The sequence below is a fragment of the Tympanuchus pallidicinctus genome, unplaced genomic scaffold, assembly GCF_026119805.1.
Source record: "Tympanuchus pallidicinctus isolate F22 unplaced genomic scaffold, pur_lepc_1.0 scaffold1, whole genome shotgun sequence".
Lineage (NCBI taxonomy): Eukaryota > Metazoa > Chordata > Aves > Galliformes > Phasianidae > Tympanuchus > Tympanuchus pallidicinctus.
In genome coordinates this window covers 57,583,803-57,604,320 of record NW_026294618.1, presented here as the reverse complement: position 1 = coordinate 57,604,320, position 20,518 = coordinate 57,583,803, and the positions used below count along the sequence as shown (strand labels likewise).

Here is a 20,518-nt window from a genome sequence, read left to right as displayed (position 1 = left end):
TCCCTTCTGAGGGAGCAGTAGGTGTACGTGCATGGATAGATATAGGCTAATGCCTATAAATAACCCCAAGCTGGCAGCACTACGGCACTAACAGAAGCCAGACTGTGGTAACAGCCGGCTTCACTGCAGAAATTTCCATCTTAATGCCATCTTCCTTCTTGCCTTGGGAGACGCACTGAAAACAGGTCTGGATAGTATATTAAAACTCTATCATGCTTTCAACAAGGTTTCACAAGGTTACGCTTGTAATTTTTCAACATCATTTTAGAAAACCACATTACATTTTCTTGGGTTCAATCTCTATGCAATAACCTACCATATCCCCAAATTTCATTGTTTGTAGGAAAATGCCATGGGAAGAGACCTTTAAAAACAGTTTATACATTTAATCCAATAAGTTTTCTTTACGACAGCAATAAAGAACCTTATACAAAAGAGTTTAGACATATTAGTAAGATTAAAGAAGTAGATATCCTTCATTCCTTTAGCTGTTATTCTAAGCTGATATATGTGATGCCTTCCTTCAGAATTAATGTCACACCTTCTCAATATATACAAAAAAAAAAGCCTAAGTAAACTGTCTGCTATACTCTTCTAAACTTTAATCCATTTGTTTGCAAAGTGATCAAAGATATCTGAAAGATTAATTATTATTTTCTTTTCTTAGCAAAGTTTAGAATATGGTTGGCAGTTCTGCTGCAGTAACGCTAAAGGGACTGGTTTCTACAAATATAATGAAAACACTAGATTATCACATGCATCACATCTGCACTGCATGCAGAGTGACAGAGACAAAAGGAAGAAGAAGAGAGAGGCATGAAGCCCTACCACTTTTCTGCCCTCCTGACAGTGCAGGGTTGCTGGGCTCCCATTTCCTTCAAGAGTAAATAAGAATCACTTGCTGCTCTAACTTGTACTGACAGCAACAGCCTTGATAATGTCATATGTGAGGGAACTGAGCAGGGACTTGTTCTACTTAAATGCTCTGGCAAAAATATTTCTAAAGACTTTTGAATGCAAAAGATTTTACATATTTCTATTTATATTTTAAAATGACAGTCACGATGTCATTTGCGTGTTCAGACTCACCTTTCTTTGCCTGACAGTGTATAGGTGGGATTTCCCAGGTACAAACCAATTTGATATAAGTTGCTTTCAAGTTCACTGCAAAATGTTCTTCTTAACATTACAAAACTTACCAAGAGTTTGTACAGTATTATATTACATGGTAATGGTATTTCCAGAAAAAAAAAAGAAAAAAAAAGAAAAAAAAAAGAATTGCACATGAATAAGGCAATGAAAATATGTAGGTAACCATGGCTACTGTTGTGAACTAAATAACATTTTTTATACAGCTGTGAATATTTGTATTATTGCCAGTTAAGCTGTAGAGTTCAAATGGAGACAGGACTAGTAAACACTGAATTCTTGCCTGAAGGAAGGTACTTCCCAAAGTAGATGCAATCCTCTACTTCATGTCACTGAACATTTAGTGCAATTTTTGTCTAGTAAACACTCCTCCTTGTTCAAGATAATCAAAATACATCTCTTCATAGCCACTTGTTATATTATACTGTCAGTGATACTGTTTTGAACAAGCTACCTTTTTTGTCTTAAGGATATTTTTATTCCTGATTCCCCTGCCACATACCTGCAATTGCATAAAGGCTTTTGAAATAGCCTTGGCTCCAGTAAGAGGCTTTTGGAAGACCTTAAAGAAATTTAAAAGCAAAACTCTTCAATTTTCTTGATTTTTACTAATAGTAACATCCCTCTGGAGAACAACAGAAAAATCAAGTCCAAGCATCAGGGCAGACAAAGGAGGGCCTTTTCTCCTTTGACATTTTTTTGAATTTCCAAGTTCATCCTTCTTAAATCATTCTTTTGTTTACATGTTGGAGCCTTTCTTCTCAAATCAACAGTCATCAGAAAAGGAATGGAAAACTAAGGGATTTTTCGTCTGATAAAAAGTTATGCCCATGTAAATTATTTGGAACAAGTTGGAAGCAGTTGCTATACTAAAAAAAAAAAAAAACATAAGCCCCAAAACAGTTTGTGAGATGAACCTATGCTTCCCTTCCCGTGATATAAACAAGCAGCAAATAATAAAACTCCTAGTGAGACTTAGAGAACATCTCTCTGGTGAAAGAGCGAGTCACTTCTTCCTTTCAATAGAGCTTAAAGCCCAAGAAAGTGCTCTTTCACTCACTATGAATTTGTCTTCCCTGCCTTGTTTGGAGAGAAAGTGCCAGTCCTTAATAAAAGCACTGAAGTAATGAAGTAAATTCAGTTACTTTGCAGCTCCATCTCTAGCAAAATTCTATAACCTCAGGAAAACAACAAATTCTGTGTTTTAGCTTCCCTAGAACACAGCTCATTTCTCCCAGTCTTTACCTGTTCTTGCTCATTTAGATTGCAAGAAATTTGAGGAAAAAATATGTCTTATTTCTATCAACTATGCTCACTTTGATAATCGTGACGTTCCTTGAAGTGGTACGGTTGTTACTACTACACTAATAGCAGCCTATTAGATTACCACCCTGCTACTGTAGTAAACTGATGGCACGGAGAACATCACTGTGGGGGGCACGGCAGCAGAGTGCAGGGCAAGCAGCTGGGAGACACAGGATCTGGGGATGGGAGAGGCAGTGAGGGTACAGAGCCCTGTGTACACAAGAAAATGGAACAAAGAGAATCGCTCTGCAAACAGTGATCCTGCACAGTGGTCACAGGAAACCAAACAAAGCCGAATTTCTACACGTTGGTTTCAACAAATGACAGGTCATATTTTCAATATATGCCAGGAACCTTAAACTTCTCTTTCAAGCTTTTTTTCTCAGTGATACACAACACATAATTATCACCTCCAAGTTCTATGGCTCTCTCCAGCTGACTACTGACTATTATCATTACCTCTTTATTTTAATATTTGGTTTCCTCTATTTTGCTCACTTTCTGTTTTTTTCCTCTTAGCAACTCTAAGATAATCACTTTTCCTCTTAGTTTCTGAGACATGCATTTCTTTCTCCTTCTAATTCCTCTTATTTTTCATCTTTCATTCCTCTGCCTGAGGAGCAAAGATCAAAATGCCATCCATCTTAAGTCTCTGATCTAAGAATACACACATTCACCTTTTAAAATGATTTGCAGCCATATGTACTTTTTAACGACTTGCAGCCAATGCACATTTGTTTGTTAAGGGGAACATCAGTCAGTCTGTGTACTAGTTAAAACACATTTTAATGGATGTTTCCTTTTTAGAAAATGAAATTGCTCCTTCCCACTTCTTCATTTTAAAATGTGCCCTAAAGTACAAAGTTCAGTAGACCAACATACATATTTAATCTCTCCCCAAAATAGCTCATAACATTTATCTACATTACAAATAGATTACTGTATTTGCAAAAGAAGCCACAAAAATGTGCATGGTAGTGACTCAGCAGACTGGAACTCTGCATATAGGGTTTATAGAAAGCCGATAAAGCTCAAAATAACAGAATAAAAAGCTAAAAGCCCCAAGATGCAAATAAAATTTCTTCCTGTGGGAAACAAACTTAAGGATGTGATTTGAATACTAGAGCCATTTTTTGATAAGGAAGAATTTCCTTTCCAGGCATATTTGAACTTTCTATACCATGCACCATGTCAGTCTACAGTATTTTATGAGATACCAGTAGCGCTAAATTTAGTATAAAACCTTAGCTAATGTTACTATTTGAAGCAGAGGTCACTTGTACAACACCAGCTTCTAACTCTTAGCTGTGTGTACTTCGGGAACATCATTCTTACCCATGAATGCCAAAGTAACCTGTACAAAGGCCATTCACCTCTTCATTGCAATAGAATGAAAAGGACGCTGAGGTATGCAAAACGGCAATACCTGCAGGCCTCCAGCAGCTGAATGGACGTTCTGGGCCGGCACAGCAACTGCCCTCCTCCGGACGCGGTGATCACAATCAGCAGTGTTATAAATGCCCTAACAGCCAGCACTGTTTGTTAACTATCATTATGCAGCCCCACAAAATGCAGGCATTAGCTAATTAAGACACGTAAAAACTGCTTTTCATCAAACACTACCTAATTTCTATGAGATTATTCAGTGAAATAGTGGCAGAACTAAGAATAAAACTGAAATTTAAAAATGGAGTTTAAACAGCTCCATTACTAAAAATGCAGAGTTTATTTTTCTGTATCTATGCAGGAAAGTAAAAATATGGAGATGGGACTGCACAGCAGGGCAGACTTCAGGGTATATCCAACACTCATAGCCCACCACGAGAAAAAGGAATTCCCAAGGTCATGCCAAAATCCTTGATTTCTGCAGATCAACATGCATAAAACATTACTGCTGTGGCACTGCTTCAACATATTAATCATCTGAATATGAAATGCTTTCTGCAGAAAAGCTCTCTCTTTCCAAATACAAATACATGTTGAAAAAAAAAAAAAAAAAGCAGTTAACAAAGAAACACTACTTTTAAAAAGTAATTTCTTACAAAAACATTATCAACATATTTCCTCATATTAGCATTCCGATAGTGCTAGTGGTCTAGGGATGGAGGGAGAAGTAACATCTTCTATTTCAGCAACTTCAAAGGCTGGAAAAAGCATATAAGCTATTGAGCTCAGACTCCTTTCACCAGGTCTGCTGATTCTTCTGGTATTGTGTCCATGTGAAATAACCCACTTTCCAACAATGATAAATAGGTAAAAATCTGGTCTCTGAGTTACTGCATATGTCTTCAATTGAAGGAAATGCCGTCTGCCAAGCTTCAACCAAGTAGATCATAGGTCTGTGAAAAAAAGAATCTAAAAGGATGGAATCCAGTTGCTATAGCGGCAAATTAAACAAATAAATGAGATACCATGGAATGCTGCAAAATATTTGTGGTCTGATTAAGTCATATTTGCCACATGTGTGAATACTAACAGCACAGTTCAGAAAAGTGGGTACAACATAGTACAAAAACACTTTTATCGTATCAACATATTAAGAATTATCTGAGTAATTATTCTTTTTGAGTAAATGCTAATGAATGTTAACAAGCATGTCCAAAGATACAAAACACTACATTTTACTGTAATCATAAGGCAAAGTATAGTCCTCTTTAATGTATAAAGATAGAAAATAAATGTATAATAAGATATTTTATATTTGAAATGATATTTGCAATCCTTTCCCATGGTTGCACAGCATGTTAAGAAGGTTTTTTTGTAGTGATCACATCTAAGATGACTTTCCTATGGGCTGCTTTAGAGTGAATAACCTATAGCAGGCAGCTGGCATACTAAACTTTCTTCAACGTGAGTGTTCCTCCCCACAAATACATATGTTTTTTCAGTGAAATGTCCTTTCTCCATAAAAGATGCTATACATCACTTACAGTTTGATCTTATTATTTGCCTGTGTTCCCTGGGAAAAAAAGCACAGGAAAAAAAACCACAGAAGTCCATTATGTTATAAAACAAGTATCTGATTTTAACTGAGAGGAGGGCACAGAGAATGTTATCAAAATGTTTATCAAGTATTGACATTTTTTGCAACAATGCAAAGGTTGAACATTATTTTGGCTTTTATAATCTGTAAATCACACATCTAAGATGCAGTGTAGCAGCATCAGAAAAACCATCTTATGCACTACAAAAAAATGGTGCATGGCCCCAGCAGTGATTAGAGTGAGCAATATAAGCTGCACTGAATGTTAAAACAAAACCAGCACTCCTAATATTGGCAAAATTATGGGAATTAAGTGAATGAATTTCTGTCCCACACTGGTGTTGGTTGAACAAACAAACTCAGTGCTCCACAGCCAAACCCTGCTCAATGTGTTCTCCACAGCCAGAGAAAGACAGAAAGTCTAAGACTCCCTTTGAACATCCTGTCAGGGCTTTTCATTGGTCATTTGTTTTGTGCCCACAGTAATCACTTCAGCAAACATTTGTATGAGCTTCCTCATCTGAAAATCTGCTTTTAAGTTTTCATTACTATTACTGTTATCATTTGTATTCATTTTGGAGTTACTCATGGCTTTGTCCGTTGAAGCAGGAAGTTTTGAAATACAGATGGTACACCTCCTTACTGATGCCTCAAATATGTGATCTTCCAGTATGCCTGCAACCCTCAGTGAGCAGCTCATTTGGCTGCTCTAACATGCAGTGCAACTCGCACTTAAATGCTGATAAGGAAAAATAAGGCTCACTAAATAGGCCTGCTTTCTGTAGCAGATCTGAAGTTTTCAGGGTCAGATGGACAGAAGGGATAATGTCCTGCACTGCCAGATAAAAATATAGACAGGGACAGAGAAACACCTCCATAAGTCTACAAATAGCACATGAGTACAATTTATATGAACACAAGCCTTATACTAAAAGGTTGCACATAGTTTTATCCCTAATTATTTTAAAGGATTTGAAGCTCCTGCATGTCACCATGCAAATATTACTTTGTCTACCCTATAGACCTATGTCCAACAGCAACAAAAGCAAGTGCACCCCTATTGCTTTTTTTAGGTACCAGCTTTAGCAGCATCACCTGCCTTTTTCTCCCATCCAATCATCTTTCCTTTATTCTCACTCTCATTTGTCCCTCCTCTGACAGCCACCTTCCTTGTTTCGCTGTGGACACACCAGGCTTACAGCTGTGCTAACAGGCTGAGTTACACCACCTTACCAACAAATGAAGGTAAACCTCAAAAAACCACAAAATTTGGCTCTCAGGTTCCTCATTTGTAATACTTCTGGAACAAGTTGCATGTGTTTATCTCAAAGACATTTTATGAAAGGCTCCTCATTACTATGTGCTCGATGCTTCTGGAAGAGGCTCTGTATTTGCCTTCTGTAGGTTATTAGAAATAACAATCAGAAACATTCAGCACCTGTCTTTGGTTGGAATGCTCTCTGCAACTTACTGTACAGCACAGCCTCTTCTGGAAGCTACACAATGTTATTAGGGACATCTTCCCATTCCACAAAAACACTGTGCTGTTACTGAATATAGTGAAAGGCTTTTCCTATTGGTCTCAAGAAGATGACACTCATCTAATTCTCTGTTCTTATTCTAGAAGCCCCTCTCAACTTCCAGGTGTAGCTATCAAAATTTTGACCTACAATCAATGTTCAAGCCCTTTACATAAATAACAGAAAATAAAAAAAATCTTGTATGCTATTGCTGTTTTTCTCCTCAAACTGAGAGAATAATTGGTACAACTGTATTCATGCTGCAGTGGTGGAGCTAGCAGATAATGAGGAGAGATACCAGACAAAGCAACATAACCACAGCACAAACATGCAGAAAGTGTATGGATGAAACTATTATTTTTACTCTTTTTTATAAGTACTCTGGGTTCCCAAGCGACCAGCATCAACTGTTCTTTTCATTAGACAGGTGTTTAAATCACAGCCATCTAGAATTGAGCATTCTGGGGAAAAATAAATTACAATAAAATTACAAATTTTCCATGATTTTTATCAGAAAACTTTGCAAGTTTTCTTACAAGTGAAAACTACTTACTGGAACACTGAAGTTTTTATTCACACCTAACCTACGAAAATATTATAGATAAGTCAAGAAGAGCACTTTAGTTGGAATATCCTTCTGAGTCTTAAACTGGATTTAGAAACAAATCTAGGAAAAGGGTAAATTTCTAGATGTGTGAGACATTGTCAAGGTGAAGTATATTGTGTAAAAAGAGCCCATACCTGGGATGCTGCTGTATTAGAAAAGCGTCCTCAAGAAGTATAATGCACTACTTCAAATAAGTCATTTCTGAATAGAACTTTTAGGGCAACACGCTGGACGGAAACGCTCTGCTGAAAGAACAGCCACCTCCTTGTTTGTACAGCAGAGCAAGCGTGGTGCAAGACCAGTTTTGGACCTTCCAATCTCTACATGTCAAGTTGCCATGAATTTTAATCTTCGTGTTGCTCTTCTATTTTCATTCTTGCTCAATTATTAAGGAAAAAAGCTCTCAACCAGAAAACAGAAACACACCAGAAAAGACCATCAGATCCAAGGCAATGCTGCCAGAAAGAGCAGCAATTGGATATGTGGCAGGAGAAACTCTGTACCACTTTCCAGTGGGCTAAGGTTTTCATCTGAGCAGCCAGTGAGAAAAAGAGAGAACTTGTGAATGAAGCAGGGATGTGTCAACTGGACAGGCACCTTCCTCTCCACAACCTGTGTTGCTATTTATCTCAGTTTTTGTACACCCTCTTGAATGCATTTCCAAAAAGCAGAACAAAACAAAAAAAATCCAACAAAACAGATTACCAAATGGGAGGAGTTTGTATAGACTGCAATGGCACATAACCAATGCACTGATCAATTTTCTAGCCCTACAAAGCCAGGCTGTATTCCCCTTCCCCAGCCTCTCTGCTCTAGAGGTTTCATATGAAGACAACTCATTGTTTCTGACCTCCAAAGCCATTAAACTCCATCCTTGTATTTTACTTTCCTTGCCACAAGCAAAAGATGATTCATGTCTTTAATAGGAATTTGGGACAGTGTCTATGAAAAACAAAGGACTCTTCGTTGAAGTACACTAACTTGGACAAATGCAGCATGCAGACCTGCTGTGTAACCTGGCTCAAAATCAGCAATGCTCAAACTTTAATTAATTCAGGCTACAGAGCTGTTCATGTGGGCATTAGTTAGGATAGGGACAACCACTGGTTTGGTAGTCTGTATTAATATTAAAGAGAATGTAACTTTTGCAAACAGATGCTCTGCATTCACCTTCCTAACCAATTTCAACACAAAATGGTAAAATGAACTGATAAGAATCCTGTTACTATGACAGACCAGTTTCCAATACTGAAGGTTGGTCTTTAATTAAAAATGCCTAATACTGATGCAGATCACATTGACAGCCATCAGAAAAAGAGGAAGAATATTGCTCATGGAAAATATGCCTATGGAAAGAGGGATTGATGTGGATCCAAAGTGTAGGACGGTCTCAAGAACATGAACATCTTTGATGGAAAAATTCAGTAAATTGGCAACTACAACAGTAGCCAACAAACCTGAATTCATCTATACAATAATGAATAAAAACAGAAAGTAAAAGCAAAACTTCAGAATCAGACCTAGGCTTAGACATATAGCTGTGCTTAGAGAAGTGGTTACTTCTACTGACAGAATCTTAACTTAGCATAAGCTAACAGATGTGGTCCTTCACATAATAAACACAGTCAAATCCCCACTCTGCTAAAATTAACAGCAGCCCTGCCACTGACCCCTCTAGTAATTCCTCAAGTTGTAGAGATACCATTGGTTATGAATGAATCAACTGACTGAGATGATGAAATATATGAGTTTTATGGCACAGTACATCTCTATTAGTCATGTCTTTCACAAGTGTACAAAGCTGTATGTATGAGGTACCATCTGGTACCATAAAGAGCCACTGACTACACAGATTTTTTTGCAGACAAGAATTATACTTTTAACTATATAATATATATGAATATATAAATTAGAGATATAGCTCTTGACACTATAGGCAATTTTATAGTCTGGTAACCAGTTTATGATTTTACCTTTGTGTATGCTGATGAGCTTTCTCTGTTTCTATGAATTGGTAATAGAACTGCATAGCTCCCAGGTTCGTTTCCCTCATGTTTTCCATTTTCAGATAATAAATATTTTTTAAATTAGCAATATTTTAAATGTTCAACAAAATATTTCCGTGAAAGAGTGATATGAGCATTAGCAAAACTATGATGGTGTTATACTTTTTTCTATTATAGACAAAGTTATAATCCCAGAAAAGGGATGCAAAGGTGGGAAAAGAAAAAGAGCAAAGAGAACTAATCACTAATTACTAACAAAGCAGTAGATATTGTGCTGCACAGACCACTTCTGCTTGGGTAGATGGATCAGGCCAGCCCTTCTGTTCCTTCATACAGTGCTCAAGATAGTCACCCTAAAAAGCTTTTTTGAAGTATGAGTACTTTAGAGTATTTTGATATATGCCCAAATAAATAATGAGAACATGATGGCTATTTTTTTAGCCACGGATTTTACAACTTATCTTTCCTCTTCCCCTTGTGGATTTTGCAGGCTGCTGCGCTAACAGTTGAGCAACCTGTTACAGTGTCATCAAACGTTGAAAATAAGACTTTTCAGTTCAAGAAGGAACTCTTATTGTGGAAGATCTTCTTACAAATTTTGTTGTATTTTTCCACTTTGTTGTGTCTTGGCCCAGTAATTATATGCTTAGGGAAAAAACCGTGGAAAACCTGGACAATGCTTATAAGGGAAACAGCATTGGAGCTTAGATCATTAGGATCTGCAGCCGACATCGCCGGGAAAGCTCACAGAAAACAGGAGTTGTACTATGAGGTAGTAACAAAAGGACCCAACTCTTCCTGACAGATTTAATTCTGCCAAAGGTAATGAATGTCTTCTGTGAGTTTTGTTGTACAAGGTTAGGCTCCAGCACACTCACTATTGCATTTGGAAAAATTAGCACCAAGCATGCTGTCAAAATTTGCAAGAAAAGATGAGAGTAAATAAAATATAGCTGTGGACTTTGACTTTTCTAAAGCTGTATTGCTAGAGGTTCTAGCCTTCTGGCAAGGGGGCCTCTATCGTATACTCTAAAACCTACCACATTTAAGTTTTAACTAAGAAACACGATATTAGCATTCCTAAGGTAGTTACAGAAGAAAAGATTTCTCTCCAGACCTTCCCTACTTATTCCTCAAACTCTGTCATATTATGATGGGTAATGCATCAGAATTAATTACTATGAAAGCTGGTGAAAATTAAATGATGGGTGAAATATCAAAAAGAATTAGACTGAAAGGTGGTGAAAAGCCCAACAGCCATAAGCCTTTCCTGTGACTGGGCTGAAGGAACACTTGGATAAATGGAGACTGACACAGCAAACAATTTCTTTACAAAAGACCTTCAAACAGGCCTTCTATAATATTTCAAGTTGAACATATAAATGTCTAAGATGCCCGCATGCAATTTATTTCAGTACAGTCTACTAAGTCCAAAGCTTTCAAACAAAAACCCTCTTCAAATATTTCAGCATTTCTAACAAAGCAACAGGAATTTAAATTGACTCTTAGCTACGGCACAGCACAGAAGAGACTTCTGAATACATAATACTGCTTGTTGTCAGCTGCTTCACAATGCACTTTCACGAAAAATGTTACAGGTTAGGCACTTTCAGTATGTGGAATGTCACCTGGAAGAAATGTCATCAGAGTTGGCACTGATGTGATGTTGAAAAAAAAACATCAACATTATGTACTTGGCATGTGTTCAGATTGTGACCTCAAAATTCAAGGGAGGGTGGTCTCAAATGAACACAGTAAGTGTCACCAGACTCTTTGCTCTGCTTCACATGCACATAATACCACACTGTTCTTTTCAAAGCATTATAAAACAGCACATTATCTAACAGAAGTTGATATAGTAACTCTCACACTACACCTTTAACACACAATTTAGGGAATAAATTAATATCAACACCATTGGCCCACTCAACAAAAAAACACTTTATCAAACTCAACAGTGGAGGACAAATCTTTATCTGCTGTGGATCTGCTGAAGGATGAGATCTGTTTTCATTTACTGATGAACAACAGTGCCAAGTGGTCTGCCTTGTCTTGATACGGAAAACAAAATAATAAAGAAATGTTTTGCACAGACACAACTAGAGAAGGAAACATTATGCCTCCAAATACTTAAACTGTATGGATCATTGGAAAAATGTGGTCTTATCATTCCCTCACCATTCAAGTATATGGCTGAAAGAAAGGATATCCTAATTGAAGTATCTGAGAAGGATGAAGAGGTCAGATTTCTTTTCAAGAAATTGCTTCCATGGGTATAGAGGCAGTAATTTTACATCTACTACACTTTTTCACTGCTGAATAATTCCACATTTTTAAAAATACTCTGACACAGGTTCTGTTATACAAGTTTAATGTACTTGAGAAATGAATAAGTATGTGTATTATTTTAAAAGCACTCAAGACCAAAAACACAATGAGATTTTCATAACAAGTGTTTTTATCAAAAAATATTGCATAAAAAATTAGCTGCAAAAATCGTGTAATTAAGCATTTCTGTTATTTCACAGCAAGATTTCACAGAAGTCAGAACTTTCATTTTGTGTGAGAGTGTTTTTGAATAACCTTTCACATGGCAAGGATGACACTGCTCTAGGAAAGATACCCCATGACAGAAAACAGCTCATCCCTAAAACCAGACTGGGATGTAGGAGGCATGAGTTCAAATCTCCATACTATTTCAAGTGAATGAGGACTTAAATATGACTCAAGGAAGGAGACATTATTTTTGCTAGCTTGCAGCATTTGTTAATCACTTCTGAGAAGATCAGGGCTATGTGTACACAGAATTGTGCACAGGGAAATCGGTGTCTCACATTTTTATTTACACAAGGAAGTGTTTGCATCACTTTACTCACCATTCCATGATTTAGCCATGCTGGTATGAAATTATCAAGCAGCTTTGGGTAAACCAGCTCCCTGTCATAGATATAGATGCTCCAAAACATCGTCACAACAAACTAGAAAGAAGAAAAAAATAAGACATGATTTACATAAACACTTCTAAGCAATTAGCTATGTATTTGAGATAGTAAAGTGGGGCATCTAGCAAATGATCTATGGACAGATACAAATATAATTGCTCTTCAACAAAACCTTGTTTCTATCAACAGTGTGCACCTGGGTCACTGTTTGCATTTACTGTTCTAATTTTTCATTTTTCTATTTGACTTTCAGCCTGGAAAAAAATCTCTGTTTTTGACTTACATGCCTGTGGCCAAATTACAACTGAGTACTGTATTTTAGTAGCAGATGTGGCACATGAATAATGTTTCACTACTAACAGGACAGAAGTCAAATGGAAAAACAGGCAAAATATTACTTGGAATTCATAGGACATATAAATATGAAGCATTCACCTCTAAACAGAAGACTATATGTTCATTTTAACACTTTTGTCAATCACTGAAATGGCACTATTAAAAAAACATTAGCCCTTCAGACAGTTTACAATTCATGTCCTAAGATCCACAGAAGAGTTCCCGCTCATTTGTCAATACAAAATTTGCTTTTGCTCTTGTCAGAAACAATTCACTTCTAAACTAAAGGCAGGACAGATGACTCAGGTAAAGTTTGCACTAGGCTCAGCTTTTGCCAAAATGTCACTAATTTGTTGAAGATAACCTGATGTCAGAAAAACAGCATAAAACCTCAAAAAAAAAAATAAATAAAAAATGGAGTTAGCTAACCTTAGCTCGGAAAAAAACAGTCTCTGGTCTTCTAATTAAAATGCAATTTCTAGTCTTCTAATTAAAATGCGATTTACTTTTTTACCTTGAACTAGAGCTCATAGTTTTGTAGTAACAAAAGACTTACTGTTTACAGCAGGAGAAAATCAATCAAGCTAGGAGCTTTTCAATGACAATTCTGAGAGTACCTCTACATTGTAGCAACAACTCCAAGTTTAAAGCCCAACATACAAGCATGATTTTCATGAAATCAGCAGGGAAGAATTCACTTTCATCTGAGCTGATGTTGCCACAATCTTACTTGGAAGGGTTAGGATTAATCTTGAGTAGGAAGTGAAAGTGCAAGAAATACATGGTGAAGAGAGTGCACGAATTACAAGAATATGTGATGGAATAAGCTGTTTCATATGCTTCTGACTGTGGGAAGTTAAAATTGAGGTCACAGTTTATCAATGGCACCTTGTTCTAGCCTCAGACAGGCATGCTTCAATTACAGTCATGTGAATGATCTGAAGCAGTGCGGTGTTCCCTCCATGTGCATACAGTACGTAGCTTGTCCATCTGTTAGGGTAGCAATAGATGCCTGCTCAGAATAAGCTTGGACCACTTGAATAGTGCATAGAGGCCAGGGAAAAAAAGGAGGATATGATGGGCAACCTGAAAAATACTGCAAGTTGTAAAGCAACCCACAGGATGAGTCTCTTCTGGCATTGGCACAACCCAGATCTTTACACAGCTGCTGACACATGAGTGCCAAGATATGAATAGCTGAACAACAGGAAAAATGGAAGGAAAATATCCTCTTCTTTATAGGCTTCCTAGAAGTCATGTACTATTACAGTGGGTCTCTGAGAACCTGTAAGACCAACTGGGACATAAAACAACATAGAGATTCAGGAACATGAAGATTGAGACTAATAATGAGTTTTTTTCCACAGCAAGGAAAACCACCCAGAACTTTGTTGAACGGCATTACACTGAATGCAACAAAGCTAGCAGGCGTGTTTTGACCTGTGATTTCTGTGTGGAGCAGAATGGAACAATTGACTTTGCCACAGAGGTAAAGATAGGAGAAGAGGGGACATGCCATCTGTTTCTTAACCAAAGTCAGCCAAGGGATGGAACAAGATCAACCTAGCTGGTTGCAACCATCTGGAGTTACAGACGGCAAAGGCTGCTTAGCAAAGCATTATTGCAGGGCAGACATAAGGTAAAGGAAGCACGCAAAAACAAAGTGTTACAGAACCAACCTGTCCCAGACACGAGACCAACACAACGCCCTGGGGAAGATCCCTCCCAGTGTCTGAATGGTTCGCCTTACCTTTCTTTATCATTTGCTCATTTGGATAGAATGAACCATACAAATGAACAATTTGGATTAAAAGAAAGCTACAAGAATTTCCTACTTAGTTTCCTTGGTTGCTTCTAAATTTGTTTACTTTGGTTAATAAGCAACTCTTGGTCTGGCAATTTAGACCAATGTAGTACTGGTACAATATCATATAGGCTGGGCTTTGCCAAGGACACACATTACCTTGCAGTAAAAAACAATGACACAGGAAGCTGTTTCTTTACACTGCCTATGTGAGGCTCAGAACTGCATCTCTTATGCTCATAATCTCATCTACCTTGTGGCACAGTTCATTACTATTACAGCCAGACTCATGGTACTACCCTCAAACGCCAAGCTAAACAGGTTGCTCAGAGTCAGCAGACAGAATGATTATTTCAGGGAATCCAGTACCTTTCTTTTCTTTTGTATCCAAGCCAAAATGGCACAAACGTCACTTTCACCTCCTCTTTAGACAAACTTATGGCCTGGAAGTCAAGAAAGAAAACAGGCACCAGCAATTGCTTTTGCACTTCTTTGCACAGAAACATCCTAAGACTGCCAGTTTTCCAAAGATGCTGATTCCTTGGTTAAATGATATAAAAGCACAAGAGTCCCTCATTTGCTACTTCTACTTTCTATGGCCATTACAGACCAAAGGGAAACTCAAACTTTCAAGCAGACCTTGGAAGCTCACTTGCGACAGGCATCCAGAATATCACTAAATACATACACAGCAGAGGAAATAAAATGAGGCTGAAAATAAAACTGTTTTCCCACTAAAGGAGATACTCCTTGAGCTTTTATCTTCTGCATCTGAAGCTTCAGAGAATGGAGTGAGAAATGTGGCATGGCCATGGGAGAAATTTCAAAGGATAAGCCGAGGAATGGCTAGTGATTCAAAAAGCTGTGAATCAAAATGAAAGCAAAGAGAAACTAAGAGAGGAAAGCCAATGAAAAGAATTGCACAACTTGCTGTTTTACATGAGTCCAACCTAGAAATGTTATGCAAAAGAAGAATGAACCCAGTGGAACTTTATTTTCCTGCAATACGTATTTTTGGTTTTGGCTAGGCTGTACAGTTCACTTCGCTCATTTCCTGGATGGCTTCATGACAAAAAAAAAGAAAAAAAAAAGAAAAAAAAGAAAACCTTTGACCTTGACAAAAATTTTTCTAAGTACACTGTTGTGCAGTTAAAGGTAGGTTTTCTGGCTGTCCCCCAAGATAGCTGTGGTTAAGTGCAAGTATAAATACGTTGCTTGGGAGCGTGGTTGAGGGTTAAAGGCATTACATATAGAAGTGAATTGTTATTAAAAGCAGACTGCATTAAGAGCCAATCAGCATGGCTTTATGTGGGATCCAGTGCTAGCAAAGAGTCACATCAAGTGAAGTTGAACAGGGCCAATGAAGGAAATCACAAGGAGCAGGAGCTGAAAATCAGGGAACACTCTCCTTGGGGAAAAGAGTTCAGTAGTCAGATGTATTGCTTGCTCATGCCTCATCACTAGTTGTTATTTCACCACAAATGAGAGCAGATTTTGGCATAGTCAAGTCAATAAAAGTGCACTATAGTTTGGTCAAATAGCAAGGCAAGTAGGGGATTGCAGCAAAAATGATGCCTGCACATCTTTACCAGATAAAAGATTTCTGATGAGTATTATTGATTTTCAACAGAAGAATGGTGATCAGCTTTCCTTTTAATTGTGCTAGTGCATTCTTAAAATACCACAGAGAAATAAAAGATAAGGAAACACATCTGGCTTCCTCTGTTTAGCATCACAGGCTTTTAAAAATACAAAAGTATAATTTAAGAACACGAAATCATTCTTGCCAATTTATACTCAGGCTCAAACTGGGCTACTGAAACTACAAAATATATCAGCTGTACAGTCTGTGATTCTGTAGACAGCAATCTCTTCTAATATGTAACAATATCCATTTTCTTTCTTTGTCCTATATCTAGTACTCACAGTCTTAAAAACCAAGAAATGCTTGTTCTATCTCTTCTTCCCCTTTATGGTACAAATTACAATAAACATATTGACAAAACCATATATAGTTTACATAAAACACCAATTAGCCACAGAAACTTGGCAAGTCCATGATTTACGTCAAACAAACAGAAGAGTAGCGATAGTTTAAAACACTGGCATGGGCTCTGCCTTTAAAATCTGCCTCACATTTCTTTAGCAGTGTAAGCTACTCCCAACACAAACCTCCTTTACGCTGATAAAGGAGTGGTAAGTGCACTCAGTATAGACCATTATGTGGTAGTGAATTTCTAAAAAGTTTTTTTCAGTGAAGGCTACCTGATCTATTAGGTATTTGAATAGGAACCTAGGCTTATAGTAACCTTAAAAATGGCTCGGAAGTGTTGCCCAGAGACTTTTCATGGAATATCACATTCCTGCAAAGAATACTGGCCTACTGATTTCTGATTTCATTCATTAAGTGTCATACTAAAATGAGGAACATTAGACAAACGGTAGTCATTAGGTCCTTCAAAGAGGTTAATGTTTATTACTCCGTTCTCCTAAAACTAATAGCAGGTTGGCAACTCACAATTTTATTGAAGCCCCTGGATATATACAATGCACAGCACAACACTGGAAAGATTTGATTTACTGTCAAGATTCTGCAAGATTTGATTTGTTGCAAAGCCACCCAAGAAGACTGTTTGCCCTCGGGCTGGTTCTTTCCCTTCCTTTGGAAGGTGGGAGAAGAGGTTGGTGGTCAGACTTCCCAGGTGGTTTGCATGCAGTACTTTTTAAGGAAGTACAAAAACTGAAATGCTTTAGTTTGTTGCATGTTTTTTTCACACATCATTGTTTGACTTGGGAGTGGAAGCCCATTTTCTCATCTAAATTTCAGAACAAGATGTCTCAAGGGTTTCAGTAAACAGGAAATAAAGAAAAAAATGAGCTGAATAGCTCTTGAAAAACTGCAGTTAGTGGGCTTTAAAATGTTCCCCTAGTATTTGCATTATTCCCTAAACATGCCCTGACTAAAACACTGAGTGATAAAAACAGTTTGCATGTTAAGGTTACTGATAAGTGTTTAGCAAGACCACTGCTGTATCAGAAACTCAACAAGGATTTTATTTGTATCTGTTCAATTTTTCTTAGTGAAGATTCCCCTGTGTCACTACTGGAAACCACTGAGAAGCTCCGGAGAGAGTTAAGAGGCTGAGTCTTAAAAAAAAAAAACAACCTTCATTTTAACTTACATTGTTCTTTTTTGGAGTGAGGAAGCTGTTAAAAGAATATGGGAAATGAGGGAACTTTAACTATTTTCCTGCAGACACTCTGTTTTTTATTAACTTCCTCCTAACAAGCATATCAGAATTTCATCAGATATTTTCTTACACATAAATAGCTCTTCAAAAAAACAAAAGCCAGCATCAGACATTTGCTACTTTAAAGCCCTGAACTCTTCCTACCTATAACCACACCAAAGGAAAGCAATGCCAGCCTGTGGCAGATGCTGCTGTCCCACAGGCTAATGCTCGGGCATGTGGTAGCTGTGGCGTGGTGAGGGCTGTCAAAGAGGTTCAGGTTTTGGGAAAGAGCTGCCTTGGCGTGGATTAGACATGTGAGCCTGGGGCAGGCCATTAAGACCAATGCTACCTTCTGAAGCCCTGCTGCTTGTCTCCCAGTAGCCAGAAGTAGTAGCTACAATAAAAATAACCTTTATAGGATTTCTTAATTAAAAAAAAAAATTAAAGAATATGTGGTTAATATCTGTTCACTGTCTCCGGTACAAGGTTTCCTTTAGGAACAGAGAACATCCCTTCAAAGAGCATGGCAATTCCTTGCCATTTTCCGGATTTCTTTGGTTTCTGTTTGGAACCATAGAGAAGTAAGCTAGCTCCAGGTATTCAAAATGTCTCTTGGGAAGTGTATAGAAGTTGCAATTATAAGTCTGGAGCAGAGGATGACTAGCAGGGATTCCTTGCTTACCTGTGGCAAGAGAAACAGTGCAGAAAAGAAACGTGACAAACACACAGCTGAAAATTACTTTCAGAATTGCCAAGAAGGAATGAAGCTGAAATTCTCCGAGATTTTGAAAAGTTTTAAGGTCAGAAACAGTGCAAGGGTAGAGCAATACATCAATATCACGTTGGAGTTAAAAGATGCAGGAAGGAATCCCTGAAGAGTATATTTTAATTAATGTAAGGGCTTACGGTTGCATATTGAAAAAGGCAGTTAAAATATTTAAATAAAGACAAATAATGTAACGTTGCTGTCATTCTTCACTTCTAGTATCAATGCAGTAGGAAAAGCAGCTGATGCCAATCACAGTCATAACTACCTCATAATTCCCAAGTTCCCTTAAAATGTTACACAAATGTAACATTTAGATATCTGCACACATAAACACATATTTGCAAGCTTGATTATTTTTTTAAAAAAAGTATTAGTTAATATTCCTCTACTATTGCTCATGTCTCTGAAGCTTTAGGCAGGGGTTGGGTGAGCAAAATCCCTGCAGCACTCCAGCAATCCCAGACACTTGCAAAGACTTTCAACTCAAGAAAGACATTCTGAGAATCTGTGGCTGAAGAACTGAGTTTGTTACCCAGCACAAAATGCGGCAGCTCCCAAGAGGTGAGCCAGCAAATGCAATAAGTGGAGGCTACCAAGTAAGTTTTATGAAGTGCTTCAGATATGCTTTGTGTTTCCTGGGTTTGCAAAAGCATTCTGTATTTCCTCATACATTTTTTAATCCTACATAAATAGCTAAATCACATTTTAATAAAGCATCTTTGAATAAATCAAATTATAAATGATATATCAATATGCTAAGCTAAGTGCTCTTAAATGACAATGACTGGCAAGCTTTCGTGAAACAGTGCAACTTTTGAGTCTTCATACAGTTTTCTAGTAGTCCTACAAAGAAAAATAGTGAATGTATTTCAAGCTACTGAACACTGAAATTAAAAATCAGAAACCAAGATTCATCCCAAATGACAGCAAAAGTAATACTTTAAGGCAGCCTAAACTTAGAAATAATCTGTGAGAGTCACACTTTGATGTAAAAACATATGAAATTCTGGATTTTCAGTTGTCATCAGTGTGGTATCAGATACCTCCTGACATTGAGCATCTTTTGCTTCTCAAAGTGAGGTGCGATGTCCCAGTGGAGCAGAAAGAGATCCAAAGAGTATTTTTTTCTTTTGAAAAAGACAGTAAAAAACATATTACCCTATACCTTCTGTGTGATTGTTTTACATTACTAACTCCTTTTTTTCCTACCCAATTTCTTCTGCCAACTCTGAATCTCCCATAGGTTTAACAAGGATCAACCTGAATTTTAGCTTCTCCATGATAGAACAGCATACAGATTGAGCTCCAGTCAGGTAGTTACAGAATAAAACATGTCAGCACCTGCCTTACTACTATCACACATGGTGCAGAAAAAGCCCAGGCTCACACTTAAGATCTTGCTGGTAAAATTCACATCTGAAATGGCTTCTACCATCTAGCTTCTACTTTAAAGCACATTTTTAAAATGAACAACATTAATTTCAGAAATACTGGTGATATCTTATAGCAGTGACATTCAGAGTTGTTATAATCATGTTTATCATGTTTCTCCTTGTCCATGGTCTCATGGGAAGAGGTGCAAAAGCCTTCCAGCTAGGAGAAAATCAGCAACTATCCAGACTGTAAACACATGCAGATTAACACTACACTTACCACTCCAATGGGGAAAGCCAGAACAGCCATCATCCAGTCACGGAGCGAAATGAGTTTTTTCAGCTGCCTTTCTTGCTCTTGATTGTCATTTCCTTTAGTGAGAAGACTGGAAAGGTCAGTCAATACACAGATCCCAAAGAAGACAGCCTGGATAACCTGCAAGAAAAAAATTAACCATTCTTGAGCAGTGGAAACACCAGACTTCAGAAGA

At 37.5% G+C, this 20,518-nt stretch overlaps 1 protein-coding gene across 1 annotated transcript in view; it reads right to left on the bottom strand.

The window, feature by feature from the left end:
- The window catches only part of AIG1 (androgen induced 1), a 119,558-nt gene that overhangs the window by 61,203 nt on the left and 37,837 nt on the right, over positions 1-20,518 (bottom strand). The window contains exons 2-3 of the mRNA XM_052679565.1: positions 20,308-20,463; positions 12,447-12,548 (exon numbers count right to left, since the gene is read on the bottom strand). Of these exons, the coding sequence (XP_052535525.1) occupies positions 12,447-12,548; positions 20,308-20,463 (258 nt within the window). The remainder of the gene's footprint in view (positions 1-12,446; positions 12,549-20,307; positions 20,464-20,518) is intronic.